This window comes from Vipera berus, assembly GCF_964194415.1.
Source record: "Vipera berus genome assembly, chromosome: 1".
NCBI lineage: Eukaryota > Metazoa > Chordata > Lepidosauria > Squamata > Viperidae > Vipera > Vipera berus.
In genome coordinates, this window is record NC_138202.1 from 1481021 (window position 1) to 1500590 (window position 19570).

The following is a 19570-nucleotide window of genomic DNA, read 5'->3' on the forward strand; positions in this document are numbered from 1 at the left end:
CCTCTTCCTTTCCTTTCTCTTCCTCCCCTTCCTCCCCTTCTCTTCTTTCTCTTCCTCCTCTCCTTCTCCTCTTATTTTCCTCCTATTCCTCCTCCTCCTCCTTCTCCTCCCCTTTCTCTTCCTCCCCTCCTCCTTTTCTTCCTCTTTCCTCCTCTTCCTCTTTCCTCCTCTTCCTCTTCCTCTTCCTCCCCTCCGCCTCTTTCTCTTCCTCCTCTCTCTCCTTCTCCTCTTATTTTCCTCCTCTTCCTCCTCCTTCTCCTCCCCTTTCTCTTCCTCCCCTCCTCCTTTTCTTCCTCTTTCCTCCTCTTCCTCTTTCCTCCTCTTCCTCTTCCTCTTCCTCCCCTCCGCCTCTTTCTCTTCCTCCTCTCTCTCCTTCTCCTCTTATTTTCCTCCTCTTCCTCCTCCTTCTCCTCCCCTTTCTCTTCCTCCCCTCCTCCTTTTCTTCCTCTTCCTCTTCCTCTCCTCCTCCTCTTCCTCCTCCTCCTTCTTCTCCTATTTTCCTCCTATTCTTCCTCCTCCTCCTCTCCACTTTCTCTTCCACCTCCCCTCCCTCTTCCTCTTTTCCTCCTCTTCCTCCTTCTCCTCTTATTTTCCTCCTCTTCCTCTCCTCCTTTTCTTCCTCTTCCTCCCCTCCTCCTCCTCTTCTTCTTCCTCCCCCTCCCCTCCCTCCTCCCGTACCGGGAAGCCTTCGACTCCGCTGCCTGCTTTGCTCCGCGGTCCTCCCCGGGCGAGAGGCCGGCCCTCCGAGGCGGCTCCTCCGAATTGCTCCATCCGGACAGTCCGGCTCCGGCCTCGCCTCCTCTGCCCGCCGCGATGGCCGCTTCAGCCGGGGGGGGGGGAGCTGCGCCCCGCCTGCCTCGGGCTGGGCTGGGGGGGGGGCTGGGGTCGCGGGCGCTGCTCTAAGGACCCCCCCCCCACTCGCCCGCCCTCCGGGAGTCCGAGGCCAGCTGCTCCGGCAGGCCTTTTGGGCGCGCAGACTCGAAACGACCCCTGGCCCTAGAGCTAAGGCAAGATTCTAGTCCTCATGACCCAGCCAGCGGCGGGCCGAGCTCTTCCCCCGCCGCGCTCCAGGTCCTGCGAATAAGAGCCGTCGCTGTCCCGGGTGGGGCGGAGGCTTATATCCCAGCCCCCTCCCCACCCCACAGCATCACTCCCAGTTTCACCCACCGGCTGAAACCCCCCCACCCCCACAGCCACCTCTTCGGTCCTGTGGCAGCCAAAGCAGCTGCCTGGAAAGCCGTTGACTCCCTGCAGGAAGAGTCAACCCCCCCCCAAGGACCCCACTTCTGGGACCCCCCCCACTGGACCCCAGCAGGGCAGGGACGAAGAAGGGGCTCCTCCCTACGGGTGGAGACCCAGAGGGACCCCCTCCTTCCAGCCCTCTCCAGGCAGGAAGGTGCCACTGGGAGTAAATGGCCAGGAGGACTCTCAGGGGGACAATTTGCACCCCAAATCTGAGGGGGGGGGCGAGGCAAGGCAGGCTGGCACTAGCAAGATCACCCAGCAGAAAGAGAAGCCCCTGTAACCACCGGATCCGCTGCCTTCAGAACCAGTGTAACTTCCTGATGATCTCAGGGGGTCTCTCCACCCCCCCAGCTCTGCATGTCCTGTGGGGAGATGCTGTACTACAACTCCCCTCCTTCCCAGCCAGGGTGAGGATCTGGGATCGGAACTCGCCTAGACCCCAGGACAGATCAAGATTTAGTGCGGTGAAAGCCAATTTGGGGGGGGAGGGGGAGCTGAGAACCTGGGGGGTCTCTCCTTTCTTCAAAGCCAGAAGGATCAGGGCTGCATCCCCCCCCAGCCCCAGCTGACCCTGGCCTTGGAGAGGCCAAGCTGGACCCACCCGAGGTCCAGGAGTCAGCAAGCTCATCCTCAGAGCCCCCCCTTTCCCACCCTCTCAGTTTAAGCAGGGGGGGCGGTCTTTTCAAAACAGGTCAGAATGAGGCTGCCTATCTAACCCAGAATAGCTGCATCCCACCCAGAGTATGGTCCAAGGGATGGCTGCCCGGCGGTCTCCATAGCAACTGCCTCCCAGACCAGAGCTGGGGGGGGGAGGACGGGGCAGCCAATCAGGTGTGTCTTGGGACGAACTCCTGCCAGCCAGCCATTCGGGATCCAGAAGCTGCTGGAGGAAGACCCCCCCCATCTCCTCCCCAGCAGACCCCCAGAGTCAAGGAGGGCATTTTTATGGAATGGGTGGGGGTCTCCTTTCTCACCAGGCTGACCGAAGAGAAGCTGCCCCCCCCCAAGACTTGGCAGCAACCCACAGCCCTGGCTCCTGGTGGAATTCACTGCTGCCAGTCCAGTGAGGGAAGAGTTGGCACCCGTGTTAGGGAGAGGGGGGGGACGCCAGCTGATCGGAGACAGCCTGCTTTGTGTGTGTGTGTGTGTCTGTGTGTGTTTTGTGGCATGCCTGCCTGTTGCAGCACTGGTGGGGCCACGGAGCAGGGAGATCACAGCCAGCCCATTGGCTGAGCCTCTGCCAGCAACACAATGCCGCAAAAGAGGCTGGTGCAGTCCGAGGTGGCACACACACACACGCGATGTGCCCTGGAATCCAGGTTGTGCAAGGCTCCTGCCGAGACCTGAGCAGGTCCACACCTGGGGAAGCTGGTTGGGGGGGGAGGGGGGGAAATCAGGCTGCTCCAGGGAGGGGGGTTAGGCAGAAATTAGGCGTCCAGTTCAGCCCTTCTGCTCTATTGAGTCTCCGCGCTATCTGCCCCCTCTACCACAAAGATCCTGCAGGAGAAGGGCAGCGTGGACAACCGTGGGATCTGGCAGGGTGAGAGCTGGGAACCATAAACCCAAAGCTTTCGCTGTGTCCCTGCACAACAGATACAGTGCCCTTGCTGACCTTAATAGGGACATTAAGGATACTGGTCAAGGTATTGGTGATGATAACGCAAATAAACGGGATCGTGGTCCGAGATGAAGAACTTGTTTTTGACAGGGAAAAGTGTGAATCAGATATTACACACCAGTCACGCAAGAAGAGAAAGGCATCCAAAAAGAGAAGCCACCTTCTGGTTGGTGATTCAATTATAAGGGATGTAAATTTAGGAAAGGACACTGAGGTTTCGAAAGAGGTCAGGTGTCTTCCAGGTGCTACTGCCAGTAGGGACAAGAAGCGTATTTCTAAAATAATCAAGAATGCCAGCAAGGACTGTGATGTGGAGGCTATTGTACATCTTGGCACTAATGATCTGTCCCAAAAAGATGTACTCTCTGTGCAGAATGATTTCCAGAGCTTGGGGCAGGAACTTAGCAGAATAGGCTGTAGGCTTACTTTTTCAGAGGTTTTACCAGTGTATAAGGAGCAAAATGGAAAAGGCCAGCGTATAGCAGAATTTAATATGTGGCTAAAGGAGTGGTGTAAAGGAGAAGGCTTTGGTTATATTAGTCACAATGTCTGTAGCTGGTCCAATGAAAAAATGTACAAAAGAGATGGTTTGCATCCATCCAAGAAAGGGACTAAGTTACTTGGCAATAAATTAACAGCTTTTTTGGAGGAACATTTAAACTAAATAATGGAGATAGTGAGTTAATTGATACAGAACATCACTGTCCCCATCAATCTAAGAAAATAGGGGAAGCCAGGCACCACACAAGTTATGCAGCAAGTAGACACAGGGTCAGTCATAAAGGACTCAAATGTCTATACACCAATGCGCAGAGTATGAACAGTAAGCAGGGTGAACTAGAAATTCAGGTAAATGAGGGTGGATATGATATTGTTGCCATTATGGAAACATGGTGGGACAAAACCCACAAATGGAACACACAGCTAGAGGGATTTAAACTATTTAAAAGAAACAGACTAAACAAAAGACGAGGTGGAGTTGCTCTCTATATAAGAAATAACTTTATCTCTACAGAAATAGAGCACAACAATGATGAAAACTGTAAACTTGAATGCATTTGGGTCAATATAAAAGGGGAAAAAATGACATTGCCATAGGTCAGGGGTAGGCAACCTTGGCTCTTTTATGACTCATGGACTTCAACTCCCAGAATTCCTGAGCCAGGCATGCTGAGGGGAAAGGGAGAGGTTTCCAAGCTGAGCCATGTTGGCTCAGGAATTCTGGGAGTTGGAGTCCACGAGTCATAAAATAGCCATGGTTGCCTACCCCTGCCATAGGTGTATACTATAGGCCGCCCAACCAAGCAAACAAAATAGATGAACTTTTTGCTAGTCAGCTAACTAAGGTATGTAGGAAGCACATCACAATAGTACTGGGGGACTTTAATTACCCTGATATCAACTGGGAGACAAACTCTGCACCAAGTGGAAGATCAAACAGATTCCTGACAAACCTAGCAGACAACTTTGTCACCCAAAAAGTAGAGAAGGGAACTAGGGGATTAGCCATTTTGGATCTAATTCTCACTAACAGAGATGAAATGATAGAAGGTGTCGAAGCCACAGGAACCTTGGGAGGAAGTGATCATGCAATATTGGAATTCAACATTCTGGAGGCACAAGCAATAGAACACAGCCAAACTAGAGTCTTGGATTTTAAAAGAGCTAATTTCAATAAACTTAGAGAGACCATGGGAAGAATTCCATGGATGAGAATCCTAAAGGGGAAAACAACTCAAGAAGCTTGGGAAATTTTGAAAAGTGAGATAATAAAGGCCCAGTCTAGCACAATACCAACAAAGAAGAAAAATAACAGCTTTCAAAAGAAACCAGCATGGCTGCATAAAGAACTCTCTGATAAACTGAAAGATAAAAAGGACAAGCATTAGAAGTGGAAAGCGGGGCACATAACTAAGGCAGAATATCAGCAAACAGTTCGTGCCTGCAAAGATGAAGTGAGGAAAGCTAAGGCTCAAAATGAGCTAAGGCTTGCGACCAAAGTCAAAAATAACAAAAAAAGCTTCTTTCAACATATAAAAAACAAGAAAAAGGTTAAGGAAATGATTGGTCCATTAGTGGGGGAAAGTGGCAAGAAGGTGACAAGCAACAGGGAGAAAGCAGAACTATTTAACTCGTTTTTTGCATCTGTCTTTACACAAAGGGAAATAACAGTCCAACCTACCAAAACCAGTGCCATAAAAAACAGAATAGAAACGCAAGTTAAGATAGGCAAGAAAATGGTAAGTGAGCACCTGTCCAGCCTAGACGAGTTCAAATCACCAGGACCAGATGGATTACACCCGAAAGGTTCTCAAGGAACTGGCAGACGTGATCTCAGAACCACTGAACTATATTTTTCAAAGATCCTGGAGCACTGGGGAACTACCAGAGGACTGGAAGAGAGCTGATGTAGTTCCCATCTTCAAAAAAGGGGAAAAAATAGATCCAGGAAACTACAGACCTATCAGCCTGACCTCAATACCTGGGAAGATTCTGGAAAAGATAATCAAACAATGAATCAGCGAGCACCTAGAGGCAAACAAAGTCATTAGCCAACATGGGTTTGTCAAAAACAGATCATGCCAGACAAATCTTATTACATTCTTTGACCAAGTGACAAAATTAGTGGACCAGAGGAATGCGGTAGATATAATTTACTTGGACTTCAGTAAGGCATTTGATATAGTAGATCACAACCTACTACTTGATAAGATAGAAAAATGTGGGTTAGATAGCATCACCACCAGATGGATTCGTAGCTGGCTGACAGGCCGTACTCAGCGTGTGGTCCTCAATGGAACTGCATCTACGTGGAAGGAAGTGTGTAGTGGGGTGCCCCAGGGCTCTTCAACATCTTCATCAACGATTTGGATGAGGGGATAGATGGGGAACTCATCAAATTTGCAGACAACACCAAGCTGGCAGCAATAGCCAACACTCCAGAAGATAGGCTTAAGATACAGGAGGATCTGGACAGACTTGAACACTGGGCACTATCTAACAAAATGAAATTCAATGGTGAAAAAAGTAAGGTTCTACATTTAGGCAGGAAAAATCAAATGCACAGGTATAGTATAGGTGGTACCTTGCTCGATAGTGGTAACTGTGAGAGGGAACTCAGAATCAAAATCACGTGACGTCTTAGCCTTAATCAGGCCACACCTGGAATACCTGCATACAGTTTCGGCCACCGCATTACAAAAAAGATGTTGAGACTGTGGAAAAAGTGCAGAGAAGAGCAACTAAGAGGATCCAAGGCCTGGAGACTGAAACATAAAACGCATGAAGAACGGCTGCAGGATTTGGGAATGGCCAGTCTAGAGAAAAAGAGGGCTAAGGGGGACGTGATAGGAATATTCCAGTATTTGAGGGGCTGCCACAAAAAGGAGGAGGGGGCTGCCAACTTATTTTCCAAAGCACCAGAAGGCAGGGCAAGAAGCAACAGATGGAAACTAACCCAGGAGAAGTAATCTAAATTTCCCGACAGTGAGAACGATTAACCAGTGGAACGACTTGCCACCAGAGGTTGTGAGTGCTCCATCGCTGGATTTTTTTAGGAAGAGACTGGACAGCCCTTTGTCTGGGATGGTCTAGCCCAGTGGTGGCGAACCTATGGCACGGATGCCAGAGGCGGCACTCAGAGCCCGCTCTGTGGGCACCGGCACCATGCCCCGGAGGTGGTAACTGTCCCTCTTCAACCAGCCACCTGCTAATTCGCCAAGGTCCCACGTGGCTGAATGCATCCCGGCACGGCTGGTTTCCCTCCCCCCCATCCCGTCCCGTCCCTCCTGGCCTCGCATGCTCTCCTTTTCCCCGGCAGGACCCACTGCATCACCTCCTCAGCTGTCGGCCGGCCATCCATCTCGGAGGCGGCTTCTTTGAGCTGCTGGCGATGGGCTGCGGAGCCCCAGAGTGCGCCTGTCGAGGGGCCGGCAGGCTGTGGCTACCGACGGACACCGTTGGCCCCCATGCGCTCACTGGCCTCTGTGTGGGGGGCCCGATGGTGTCAGGCAGCAGCTGGCACAGCCCTTGCCATAGCAATGGCACCCCCACCCTGCCTCACCTCACCCCACAGGATGAGTCTCCTTCCTACCGCCCCACCTGCCAGAGACCTCCCGGAGCTCCCCCAACCCTGCCCACCCCCCACAGGTGTCCCCTCCCCACGAGCAACATTGAGGTGACCACACCCACCTTGGCCACACCCACCCAATCTTCCATGCCCACCTAATGGGCCACACCCACCCAGTGGGCCACGCCCACCTGGCACCCAGCGATAAATAAGTGGGCTTTGGGTCGCAGTTTGGGCACTCGGTCTCTAAAAGGTTCGCCAGCACCGGTCTAGGATCTCCTGCTTGAACAAGAGGTTGGACTAGAAGACCTCCAAGGTCCCTTCCAGCTCTGTTCAGATTCTGAAATTAAATCTCCATCATCCCTTCTCTGGATCTTCTCTCCCTTTCCTTCCCGAACTGGAGGACGATGGGAGTTGGAGTCATACCTGTTTAGAGGACGCACAGAGCAGGAGACCTGAGTGAAGGCAGTTGCTGAAGCAGCCAGTAGCCAACCTCGGCTCTTTTATGACTCGTGGACTTCAACTCCCAGAATTCCTCAGCCAGCATAGGGAACTATGGCCCCTTCATGACTCGTGGACTTCAACTCCCAGAATTCCTCAGCCAGCATGGGGGACCTATGGCCCCCTCATAACTCGTGGACTTCAACTCCCAGAATTCCTCAGCCAGCATAGGGAACTATGGCCCCTTCATGACTCGTGGACTTCAACTCCCAGAATTCCTCAGCCAGCATAGGGAACTATGGCCCCTCATAACTCGTGGACTTCAACTCCCAGAATTCCTCAGCTAGCATAGGGAACTATGGCCCCCTCATAACTCGTGGACTTCAACTCCCAGAATTCCTCAGCCAGCATAGGGAACTATGGCCCCTTCATGACTGGTGGACTTCAACTCCCAGAATTCCTGAGCCAGCATGGCTCAGCTTGGAAACCTCTCCCTTTCCCCTCAGCGTGGTTGGCTCAGGAATTCTGGGAGTTGAAGTCCACCAGTCACAAAAGAGCCAAGGTTGCCTACCCCTGGGCCAGCTTCGGTCCTTCTGCAGCTGGGGCAGGACCCGCCCCATCTACCTGCCAGGCTCGGCCTTCCCTTGCCAGGTGCACAATGGCCTCGGCTGTGGCTGAATGGCCATCATCCATTCTCCGTCTGGACCCGGGGCCAGACAATGCTCGAACGAGGCATCGCGGGCAGAAAAGGGAACGTTCCGGAGCTTCTGCTCTCTCAGGAGTTTTTTTTGGAGGGAAATGGCCTTTTTGCTTATCGTCTTGACGTACTCATTGCGTTCTCTTTCATTATTTTCTGGCTTCTATTACAGGCCCTTGTTGACTTACAGCGATTCATTTAGTGACCTTTCAAAGTTACAGCAGCGCAGGGAAAAGGGGCCGTTCGTTGTGCTTGCGTCTCTTCCCGCACCCCCCCCCCCAAAGATCACGTGATTTACATTCTGATGCTTTGGCCACTGGCTCACATTTATGACGGTCGCTGCCCCCTGTGCACGTGTCTCGCGTGATCCCCTTTTGCGGCCTCCTGACAGGCGAAGTCAACGGGGGAAGCCGGACTCGCTTAACGACGGCGTTACTAATTTGTGATTCGCTTAACAGCTGCGGCAAGGAATGCTGTTAAGATGGGGCAAAATTTGCTTAACAAATGCCTCGCTTAACAACAGAAACGGGATTTGTGGTCATGTCAATTGTGGTCGTAAGTCGAGGACTCCCTGTATTTTACTTCCGTTTGCCCTCTTCCGTTTTCGTTATTGTAAGCTGCCTCGGGTCACCCCACGGCGAACAAAGGGACAAATAATTTTTAAGAAACGAGTAAAGACAACCTAAAAATGTTTGTGGTTTTTTTTTTTAGCCAATGCCGTGGAAGAATTTGGCTGCTTGTTCCCTTCTTCCATTTCTGTCTGATTTCTTGGTGGTCTCCCATCCAAGCAGAAATGGGATCCTTGGCTGCCTCGCCCAGGTCAGTTCAGCCAGACACTGAACTAAGACCTCACGTTTCTCAACCTCGGTCCCTTTAAGAGTGGACTTCAACTCCCAGAATCCCCCAGCCAGCATGGCTGCTTTAATGCCTTTCTTCCTTCACACCGGGCAAATCGTCAGCTCCACCACTGCTTGTGCCCGTGTCTAAAAACCGAAGAACTCAGGAGCCAAACGGCAGATTTGGATTTAGATTTAGACTTAGATGGAAAGGGAGGGAGGGAGAGAGAGAGAATCTAAGTAGACAGATAAGTGGATGGATAGACAAATGGATGAGGGGTGGGGAACTATGGCCACTTGTGGACTTCAACTCCCAGAATCCCCCAGCCAGCATGGCTGCTTCGCCGCCCTCCTTCCTTGCAGCATCCCAATGGTCACATTGATTCACATTCGGATTCTTGACAAGTGACTCACACTTAGGATGGTCGCAGTGTACCGTGTGTGTGTGTGTGTGTAGTGTAGTGTAGTGTAGTGTGTGTTTTGCTGCAGACTCCGGGTGGACTCGGTCTTGGGAGTCCGAAGTTGGGAACCGGCTCGGCTACATCAAACTTAGACAGACACGTGCACACGGAAGCGGGGGGCTGGGCTGCATTTTTTTGCCTTTAATTTACAGAGGGTGGGGGGTAGAAGACCCTTCTGGACACGAGGGCCCCCCCGGCACCCCCTCAAGGGCGCTAAGTCAATCCCAAGACTGGCCAGGGCTGCGGAAAGAGGGAAGGGGGTGCAGAAGACCCCAGATTTTCCCCTTGGACTCACCTGGCAGACCACATCCTGCTGGACTTCCACACCGTGAGACCCCCTCGTGCCCCCATTTGGCTCTCCTGCACGTGTGGGACCCCAATCCCTGGGCCGGGGCAGACAACGCCCCCCCCTACCCCCTGGGGTCCAGCTCAGCGTCTCGACTCAACCGCAAGGAAAGGACTGTTCCAGAAGCTTCTTCGGGGTGGGGGTGGGGGTGGCGAGTTTCCGATCAGGCCCCACTTTGGCAAAGCGCAGGCCGGAGTAAGGCTGGCAAAGCGCGACCCAGAGGTAAGTCCTTGGGGGCAGAGGGCTCCCCCGTGGTCGGACGCCAGCAACGTCCGAGTCTGAAAATCAGATTTTTTTTTAAAAAAAAAAAGAGGGGAGGGGGTCCAGCAGGAAGGTCTCCCAGCATCTGATTCCGAGCCAGCCCCCCGGCCCAGCCCCGCTGCAACCAAACAGGGGGGGGGGCTGTTCCTCGTGCTGGACTCTGCGCAGAACGGGGGGCCACTCGAGTCCCTCCCCCCCTGGTCCTTTCTCCCCCCCCTCCCGGGGGGGTGGGCGACTCATAGGATCTGCTCGGTGCTTGACGTAGAGATGTCCAGCAGTCGCCAGGCAGCGTAGGGGTTCAGCTCCTCGGGGTCCCGGCAGAGGGCCCAGACGTAGAGCATCCGCAAGACCTTCTCCTGCGGGGGGGACGGGGGACAGGAAGGAAGGATTGGGGGGGTGAAGGTTGGAAAAGACCCCCACCCCACCCCCGGGGCCCTGCAATATCCCCAACCAAACAGCTGGTTAAAGGGCACTCCTGACCGGTCTGGTAACGGGGGGGGGGGTTTTCGTCTTCAAACTTGGCCCTTTTATGACTCGTGGACTTCAACTCCCAGAATTCCTCAACCAGCCAGCCCGGGGGGGGTGGGGGGTAGGAAGGAAAATTCAGCATTAAATCCAGCCTCCTCTGATTATGGGCTGTCTTTATCCTCCTTCTCTACCAAGGCGACTGAACTGGGCGCCGTTCGGTTCGACTAGGGCAGGGGTCGGCAACCTCGGCTCTTTTATGACTCGTGGACTTCAAATCCCAGAATTCCTGAGCCAGCATAGCTGGCTCAGGAATTCTGGGAGTTGAAGTCCACGAGTCATAAAAGAGCCGAGGTTGCCGACCCCTGGACTAGGGGTAGGGAGCCCCCAGGGCCGGGGTGGGTGGGTGGGGGGACGGCCCCTTACCGGATCTCCTTCCACGACCTCTCCCTTCTGGTTCTTGAGCACCATCACCAGCTGAGCCTGGAAGGTGATGATCAGCACCGGGCCCTGCTCCATCATCTTCCCCATCGCCAGCTGAAAGGGGGAGCATTTCAAGGCGCTAGTTCACAAGGCGTCGGCGGGGGCCGGCCCAAGCGACGAAACTCTCTCTTAAGTTGCTAGTCCATAAGCCAGGCTGCACAGGGACGTCCGCGAGCGAACGGGACAGCCCACCCTTCTCTCCAGCTTCTTGCTCAGGGCTCAGAAGCCGACAAAAACACCCACGGATGTTATCGGGCATCGGGGGACGTGGGCATCCGTGGGAATCTGGAGCATTTGCTCCAAAGGGTGGGGGGATCGGGCCTGGCAGGCGGGCAGAGAGGTCCCCGAGGGATGGGGGTGGGTGGGTGAGGAGTATGGGGGGGGCTGTCTCCTCTGCTGGAGCTCCCTGGGGGGAGGGAGCAGCCGGGAGTCCCAACTAGCAAGGGGGGGGTGTTCCCTAGCAGGAGCTACTCACGTCCACGTTGTCCACGTCTAGGATTTTGGAGTGGAACTGGAGCCCCATGGCCCTGGCCTGCTGGATGGGCTGGGCCAGCTGGCTGTAGGTCTGGAAGAGAGGAAGGCGCCCCCCGTTCAAGGCTCCGGCCCCTTCGCCCCGGGGGGGGCAGCAGAGGCCGGCCCTCTCGGAGGGAACCCTAAGGGACGCCTCCAGCCCAAGGATCACGTCTTTCTCCCCCCCAACACAAAGGGAAATCAAGCTTCCAGTCCTCAGCACTGCCTAGGCACCCCAAATCTGCCTAAAAAACAAAATTCATCAGAGCCCTCATTGCCGTTGGCTAAATTAACCAAAGCACCAGAAACCCTGTTGTCTGTCTGTGTATGTAATCTATATCTCCATCCATCCATTATTTATCTAATCTATCTATCTATCTATCTATCTATCTATCTATCTATCTATCTATCTATCTATCTATCTATCTAATAATAATAACAACAACAATAATAATAATGTTGGAAGGGACAACATTGAAAGTCATCTAGCCCAACCCCCTGGTCAGGCAGGAAACTATCTATCTATCTATCTATCTATCTATCTATCTATCTATCTATCTATCTATCTATATCTGTGTATCTATCTATCTATCTATCTATCTATCTATCTATCTATCTATCTATCCCTCTATCCTCTATCATGATCATCTATATCTATCATCAGCCTATCATCAGTCTATCATCTATCTATCATCTATCTATCTATCTATCTATCTATCTATCTATCTATCTATCTATCTATCTATCTATCTATCTATCTATCTATCTATATCTGTGTATCTATCTGTCTATATCTGTGTATCTATCTATCTATCAATCTAATCTAATCTAATCTAATCTAATCTAATCTAATCTAATTTATTTATTTTATTTTTTAAAAAATTCCATTTATATCCCGCCCTTCTCCGAAGACTCAGGGCGGCTTACAAGCTTAGCAGTAGCCTTCATTCTATGTATATGCCTGCTTATTAGGGCTTTCACCCCCCCCCCAAGCGGCATTATTACAAAGTCAGCTTTTATTGCCCCCCCCAACAATCTGGGTCCTCATTTTACCTACCTGGGAAGGATGGAAGGCTGAGTCAACCTTGAGCCTGGTGGGACTCGAACCTGCACTAATTGCAGGCAGCTGGTGTTACTTAAGGAGGCATTAGCCCACTGCTCCACCAAGGCTCTAATCTAATCTAATCTAATCTAATCTAATCTAATCTAATCTAATCTAATCTAATCTAATCTAATCTAATCTAATCTAATCTCCATCCATCTATCTTCTATCTATATGTATAGCTATATCCCTCCCTCCCTCCCTCTCCCTCTCTCTCTCAATCCTGTAGAAGAGGCAACTTCTTTGCACAGGCAGTCCCCAACTTAGGACGGGCAATTTGCTTAATGACCACTGCAAAAATCACACAGACCACCGTTTCAAAGACACAAACAGGCAGAAGCTACATCCACACAGGAGGCTGGGGGAGCCGACGAAATCAGAGGAGCAGGGGACAAAGGCGGCCAGGGAGGGGTGGGGGGGGGTAAGCAATGATCCAGCCTTACTTCGATCCACCCCCCAACCCCACCTGGCTTCTCTCTGGCCAAGGAGGGAAGCTGAAAGGTTACCGTAGAGGGAGTCCTGCAAAGGACAAAGGGCTGGGGTTTGTGTGTGTGTGTGTGTGTGTGTGTTTGTTGCTGGGTGTTGCTCCTCTGCCAGGAGGAAGCCCTACCAACGCTCCCCGTCACCAGCAGACACCACCACCCCCGGCCCAAATACCCTGGCTGTCCCTAGCCAAGAGAAGACTCACCGCTTCGTAGCACCAGTCCTTGAGTATGTCCAGCTCTCCGCAGATCATAGCCTGGGGGACAGGAGACGCTTGTCAGGCATTTGGGGAGGGGAGGGCGCCAGGGGCAAGAGGGGAGGACAAAGCTGGCACGGGAGAGGATTAAACTAAGATGGTTAGTCGCGCTGTTGCACTGAAAACGGAAACGGGATGGAGAGGCTGCAGCGCTGGGAGATGTGAAGTCTTCAGACGAAGTCTTAGCCCCGCCTTATAGACCTTTAGCAAGGCCACACCTGGAACGCCTGCATCCGTTTGGTCACCGCATTGCAAAAAAAGATGTCGAAAGTTTGGAAAAAGTGCAGAGAAGTGCAACTAAGATGATCGAAGGCCTGGAGACGAAAACATATGAAGAACGGCTGCGGGACTTGGGTTTGGCCAGTCTGGAGAAAAGAAGAAATAGCGGGGACAGGATAGCAGCGTTCCAGTATTTGAGGGGCTGCCCCAAAGAAGAGGAGGGGGGGTCAAACTATTCTCCAAAGCACCAGAGGGCAGGACGAGAAACAACGGTTGGTAACTGAGCAAAGAGAGAAGCAACCTGGAATTAAAAGAGCCAAGGTTGCCCACCCCTGCCCTAAGGAATCAGACTGGGGCAGGTCCGACAGGGGACAGACAGGTGATCCGCCTGCCGTGAGAGAATTAGAATCAGAATAAGGCTGGAAGGGACCTCGGAGGTTTTCTAGTCACCCCCCCCCCACTTAGCCTCTTCCTAAAATCCTTCAGCGATGGTCTGCTTAAACAAGTCAGAAATGGCAGCGTGATCCAAATTCCACCTTTGGCAGTGACTGTGCCTAGGATAGGATAGGATAGGATAGGATAGGATAGGATAGGATAGGATAGGATAGGATAGGATAGGATAGGATAGGATAGGATAGGATAGGATTACAGAATAGAATAGAATAGAATAGAATAGAATAGAATAGAATTACAGAATAGAATAGAATAGAATAGAATAGAATAGAATAGAATAGAATAGAATTACAGAATAGAATAGAATAGAATAGAATAGAATAGAATAGAATAGAATAGAACAGAATAGAATAGAAAATATGGAATAGAATAGAATAGGATAGGATAGGATAGAATAGAATAGAATAGAATAGAATAGAATAGAATAGAATAGAATAGGATAGAATTACAGAATAGAATAGAATAGAATAGAATAGAATAGAATAGAATAGAATAGAATAGAATAGAATAGAATAGAATAGAATAGAATAGAAAATATGGAATAGAATAGAATAGAATAGGATAGAATAGAATAGAATAGAATAGAATAGAATAGAATAGAAAATATGGAATAGAATAGAATAGGATAGGATAGAATAGAATAGAATAGAATAGAATAGAATAGAATAGAATAGAATAGAATAGAATAGAATAGAATAGAATAGAATAGAATAGAATAGAATTACAGAATAGAATAGAATAGAATAGAATAGAATAGAATAGAATAGAATTACAGAATAGAATAATAATAGAATAGAATAGAATAGAATAGAATAGAATAGAATAGAATAGAATAGAATAGAATAGAATAGAATAGAATAGAATAGAATAGAATAGAATTACAGAATAGAATAGAATAGAATAGAATAGAATAGGATAGGATAGAATAGAATAGAATAGAATAGAATAGAATAGAATAGAATAGAATAGAATAGAATAGAATAGAATAGAATAGAATAGAATAGAATAGAATAGAATAGAATTACAGAATAGAATAGAATAGAATAGAATAGAATAGAATAGAATAGAATAGAATAGAATAGAATAGAATAGAATAGAATTACAGAATAGAATAGAATAGAATAGAATAGAATAGAATAGAATAGAATTACAGAATAGAATAGAATAGAATAGAATAGAATAGAATAGAATAGAATAGAATAGAAAATATGGAATAGAATAGAATAGAATAGAATAGAATAGAATAGGATAGGATAGGATAGGATAGGATAGGATAGGATAGGATAGGATAGGATAGAATAGGATAGAATAGAATAGAATAGAATAGAATAGAATAGAATAGAATATATGGAATAGAATAGAATAGGATAGGATAGGATAGGATAGGATAGGATAGGATAGGATAGGATAGGATAGGATAGAATAGAATAGAATAGGATAGAATAGGATAGAATAGAATAGAATAGAATAGAATAGAATATATGGAATAGAATAGAATAGAATAGAATAGAATAGGATAGGATAGGATAGGATAGGATAGGATAGGATAGGATAGGATAGGATAGGATAGAATAGAATAGAATAGAATTACAGAATAGAATAGAATAGAATAGAATAGAATAGAATAGAATAGAATAGAATAGAATAGAATAGAATAGGATAGGATAGGATAGGATAGGATAGGATAGGATAGGATAGGATAGGATAGGATAGGATAGGATAGGATAGGATAGGATAGAATAGGATAGAATAGAATAGAATAGAATAGAATAGAATAGAATAGAATAGAATATATGGAATAGAATAGAATAGAATAGGATAGGATAGGATAGGATAGGATAGGATAGGATAGGATAGGATAGGATAGGATAGGATAGGATAGGATAGGATAGGATAGGATAGGATAGGATAGGATAGAATAGAATAGGATAGAATAGGATAGAATAGAATAGAATAGAATAGAATATATGGAATAGAATAGAATAGAATAGGATAGGATAGGATAGGATAGGATAGGATAGGATAGGATAGGATAGGATAGGATAGGATAGGATAGGATAGGATAGAATAGAATAGAATAGAATTACAGAATAGAATAGAATAGAATAGAATAGAATAGAATAGAATAGAATAGAATAGAATAGAATAGAATAGAATAGAATACAATTACAGAATAGGATAGGATAGGATAGGATAGGATAGGATAGAATAGAATAGAATAGAATAGAATAGAATAGAATAGAATAGAATAGAATAGAATAGAATAGAATAGAATAGAATAGAATAGAAAATATGGAATAGAATAGAATAGAATAGAATAGAATAGAATAGAATAGAATAGAATAGAATAGAATAGAATAGGATAGGATAGAATAGAATAGAATTACAGAATAGAATAGAATAGAATAGAATAGAATAGAATAGAATAGAATAGAATAGAATAGAATAGAATAGAAAATATGGAATAGAATAGAATAGAATAGAATAGAATAGGATAGAATAGAATAGAATAGAATACAATAGAATAGAATAGAATAGAATAGAATAGAATAGAATAGAATAGAATAGAATAGAATAGAATAGAATAGAATAGAATAGAATAGAATAGAATAGAAAATATGGAATAGAATAGGATAGGATAGGATAGGATAGGATAGGATAGGATAGGATAGAATAGAATAGAATAGAATAGAATAGAATAGAATAGAATAGAATAGAATAGAATAGAATTACAGAATAGAATAGAATAGAATAGAATAGAATAGAATAGAATAGAATTACAGAATAGAATAATAATAGAATAGAATAGAATAGAATAGAATAGAATAGAATAGAATAGAATAGAATTACAGAATAGAATAGAATAGAATAGAATAGAATAGAATAGAATAGAATTACAGAATAGAATAGAATAGAATAGAATAGAATAGAATAGAATAGAATAGAATAGAAAATATGGAATAGAATAGAATAGGATAGGATAGGATAGGATAGGATAGGATAGGATAGGATAGGATAGGATAGGATAGGATAGGATAGGATAGGATAGAATAGAATAGAATAGAATAGAATAGAATATATGGAATAGAATAGAATAGAATAGAATAGAATAGAATAGAATAGGATAGGATAGGATAGGATAGGATAGGATAGGATAGGATAGGATAGAATAGAATAGAATAGAATAGAATAGAATAGAATTACAGAATAGAATAGAATAGAATAGAATAGAATAGAATAGAATAGAATAGAATAGAATAGAATAGAATAGAATAGAATAGAATAGAATTACAGAATAGGATAGGATAGGATAGGATAGGATAGGATAGGATAGGATAGGATAGGATAGGATAGAATAGAATAGAATAGAATAGAATAGAATAGAAAATATGGAATAGAATAGAATAGAATAGAATAGAATAGAATAGAATAGAATAGAATAGAATAGAATAGAATAGGATAGAATAGAATTACAGAATAGAATAGAATAGAATAGAATAGAATAGAATAGAATAGAATAGAATAGAATAGAATAGAATAGAATAGAATAGAAAATATGGAATAGAATAGAATAGAATAGAATAGAATAGAATAGAATAGAATAGAATAGAATAGAATAGAATAGAATAGAATAGAAAATATGGAATAGAATAGAATAGAATAGGATAGAATAGAATAGAATAGAATAGAATAGAATAGAATAGAATAGAATAGAATAGAATAGAATAGAATTACAGAATAGAATAGAATAGAATAGAATAGAATAGAATAGAATAGAAAATATGGAATAGAATAGAATAGAATAGAATAGGATAGGATAGGATAGGATAGGATAGGATAGGATAGAATAGAATAGAATAGAATAGAATAGAATAGAATAGAATAGAATAGAATAGAATAGAATAGAATAGAATTACAGAATAGAATAGAATAGAATAGAATAGAATAGAATAGAATAGAATAGAATAGAATAGAATTACAGAATAGAATAATAATAGAATAGAATAGAATAGAATAGAATAGAATAGAATAGAATTACAGAATAGAATAGAATAGAATAGAATAGAATAGAATAGAATAGAATAGAATAGAATAGAATAGAATAGAATTACAGAATAGAATAGAATAGAATAGAATAGAATAGAATAGAATAGAATAGAATAGAATAGAATAGAATAGAATAGAAAATATGGAATAGAATAGAATAGAATAGGATAGGATAGGATAGGATAGGATAGGATAGGATAGGATAGGATAGGATAGGATAGGATAGGATAGGATAGGATAGGATAGGATAGAATAGAATAGAATAGAATAGAATAGAATAGAATATATGGAATAGAATAGAATAGAATAGAATAGAATAGAATAGAATAGGATAGGATAGGATAGGATAGGATAGGATAGGATAGGATAGGATAGGATAGAATAGAATAGAATAGAATAGAATAGAATAGAATAGAATAGAATAGAATTACAGAATAGAATAGAATAGAATAGAATAGAATAGAATAGAATAGAATAGAATAGAATAGAATAGAATAGAATAGAATAGAATAGAATAGAATAGAATAGAATTACAGAATAGGATAGGATAGGATAGGATAGGATAGGATAGGATAGGATAGGATAGGATAGGATAGGATAGGATAGAATAGAATAGAATAGAATAGAAAATATGGAATAGAATAGAATAGAATAGAATAGAATAGAATAGAATAGAATAGAATAGAATAGAATAGGATAGAATAGAATTACAGAATAGAATAGAATAGAATAGAATAGAATAGAATAGAATAGAATAGAATAGAATAGAATAGGATAGGATAGGATAGGATAGAATAGAATAGAATAGAATAGAATAGAATAGAATAGAATAGAATAGAATAGAATAGAATAGAATAGAAAATATGGAATAGAATAGAATAGAATAGGATAGAATAGAATAGAATAGAATAGAATAGAATAGAATAGAATAGAATAGAATAGAATAGAATTACAGAATAGAATAGAATAGAATAGAATAGAATAGAATAGAATAGAATTACAGAATAGAATAGAATAGAATAGAATAGAATAGAATAGAATAGAATAGAATAGAATAGAAAATATGGAATAGAATAGAATAGAATAGAATAGGATAGGATAGGATAGGATAGGATAGGATAGGATAGGATAGAATAGAATAGAATAGAATAGAATAGAATAGAATAGAATAGAATAGAATAGAATAGAATAGAATAGAAAATATGGAATAGAATAGAATAGAATAGAATAGAATAGAATAGAATAGAATAGAATAGAAGATATGGAATAGAATAGAATAGAATAGAATAGAATAGGATAGAATAGAATAGAATTACAGAATAGAATAGAATAGAATAGAATAGAATAGAATAGAATAGAATAGAATAGAATAGAATAGAATAGAATAGAATAGAATAGAATAGAATAGAAAATATGGAATAGAATAGAATAGAATAGAATAGAATAGAATAGAATAGAATAGAATAGAATAGGATAGGATAGGATAGGATAGGATAGAATAGAATAGAATAGAATAGAATAGAATAGAATAGAATAGAAAATATGGAATAGAATAGAATAGGATAGGATAGGATAGGA

The 19570-nt window shown here is 44.7% G+C and overlaps 2 protein-coding genes across 3 annotated transcripts in view; one reads left to right on the forward strand and one right to left on the reverse strand.

Annotated features, from left to right (window-relative positions):
* The window catches only part of LOC308677033 (nicotinamide riboside kinase 2-like), an 828951-nt gene that overhangs the window by 92099 nt on the left and 717282 nt on the right, over positions 1-19570 (forward strand). The window lies entirely within an intron of this gene.
* The window catches only part of TIMM44 (translocase of inner mitochondrial membrane 44), a 29375-nt gene continuing 19814 nt past the window's right edge, over positions 10010-19570 (reverse strand). For both annotated transcript variants that reach the window (XM_081342967.1, XM_081342968.1), the window contains 4 exons: positions 13223-13273; positions 11398-11487; positions 10866-10976; positions 10010-10330 (listed from right to left, as the gene is read on the reverse strand). In XM_081342967.1, the coding sequence (XP_081199093.1) occupies positions 10211-10330; positions 10866-10976; positions 11398-11487; positions 13223-13273 (372 nt within the window). In that variant the 3' untranslated portion in view covers positions 10010-10210. The remainder of the gene's footprint in view (positions 10331-10865; positions 10977-11397; positions 11488-13222; positions 13274-19570) is intronic.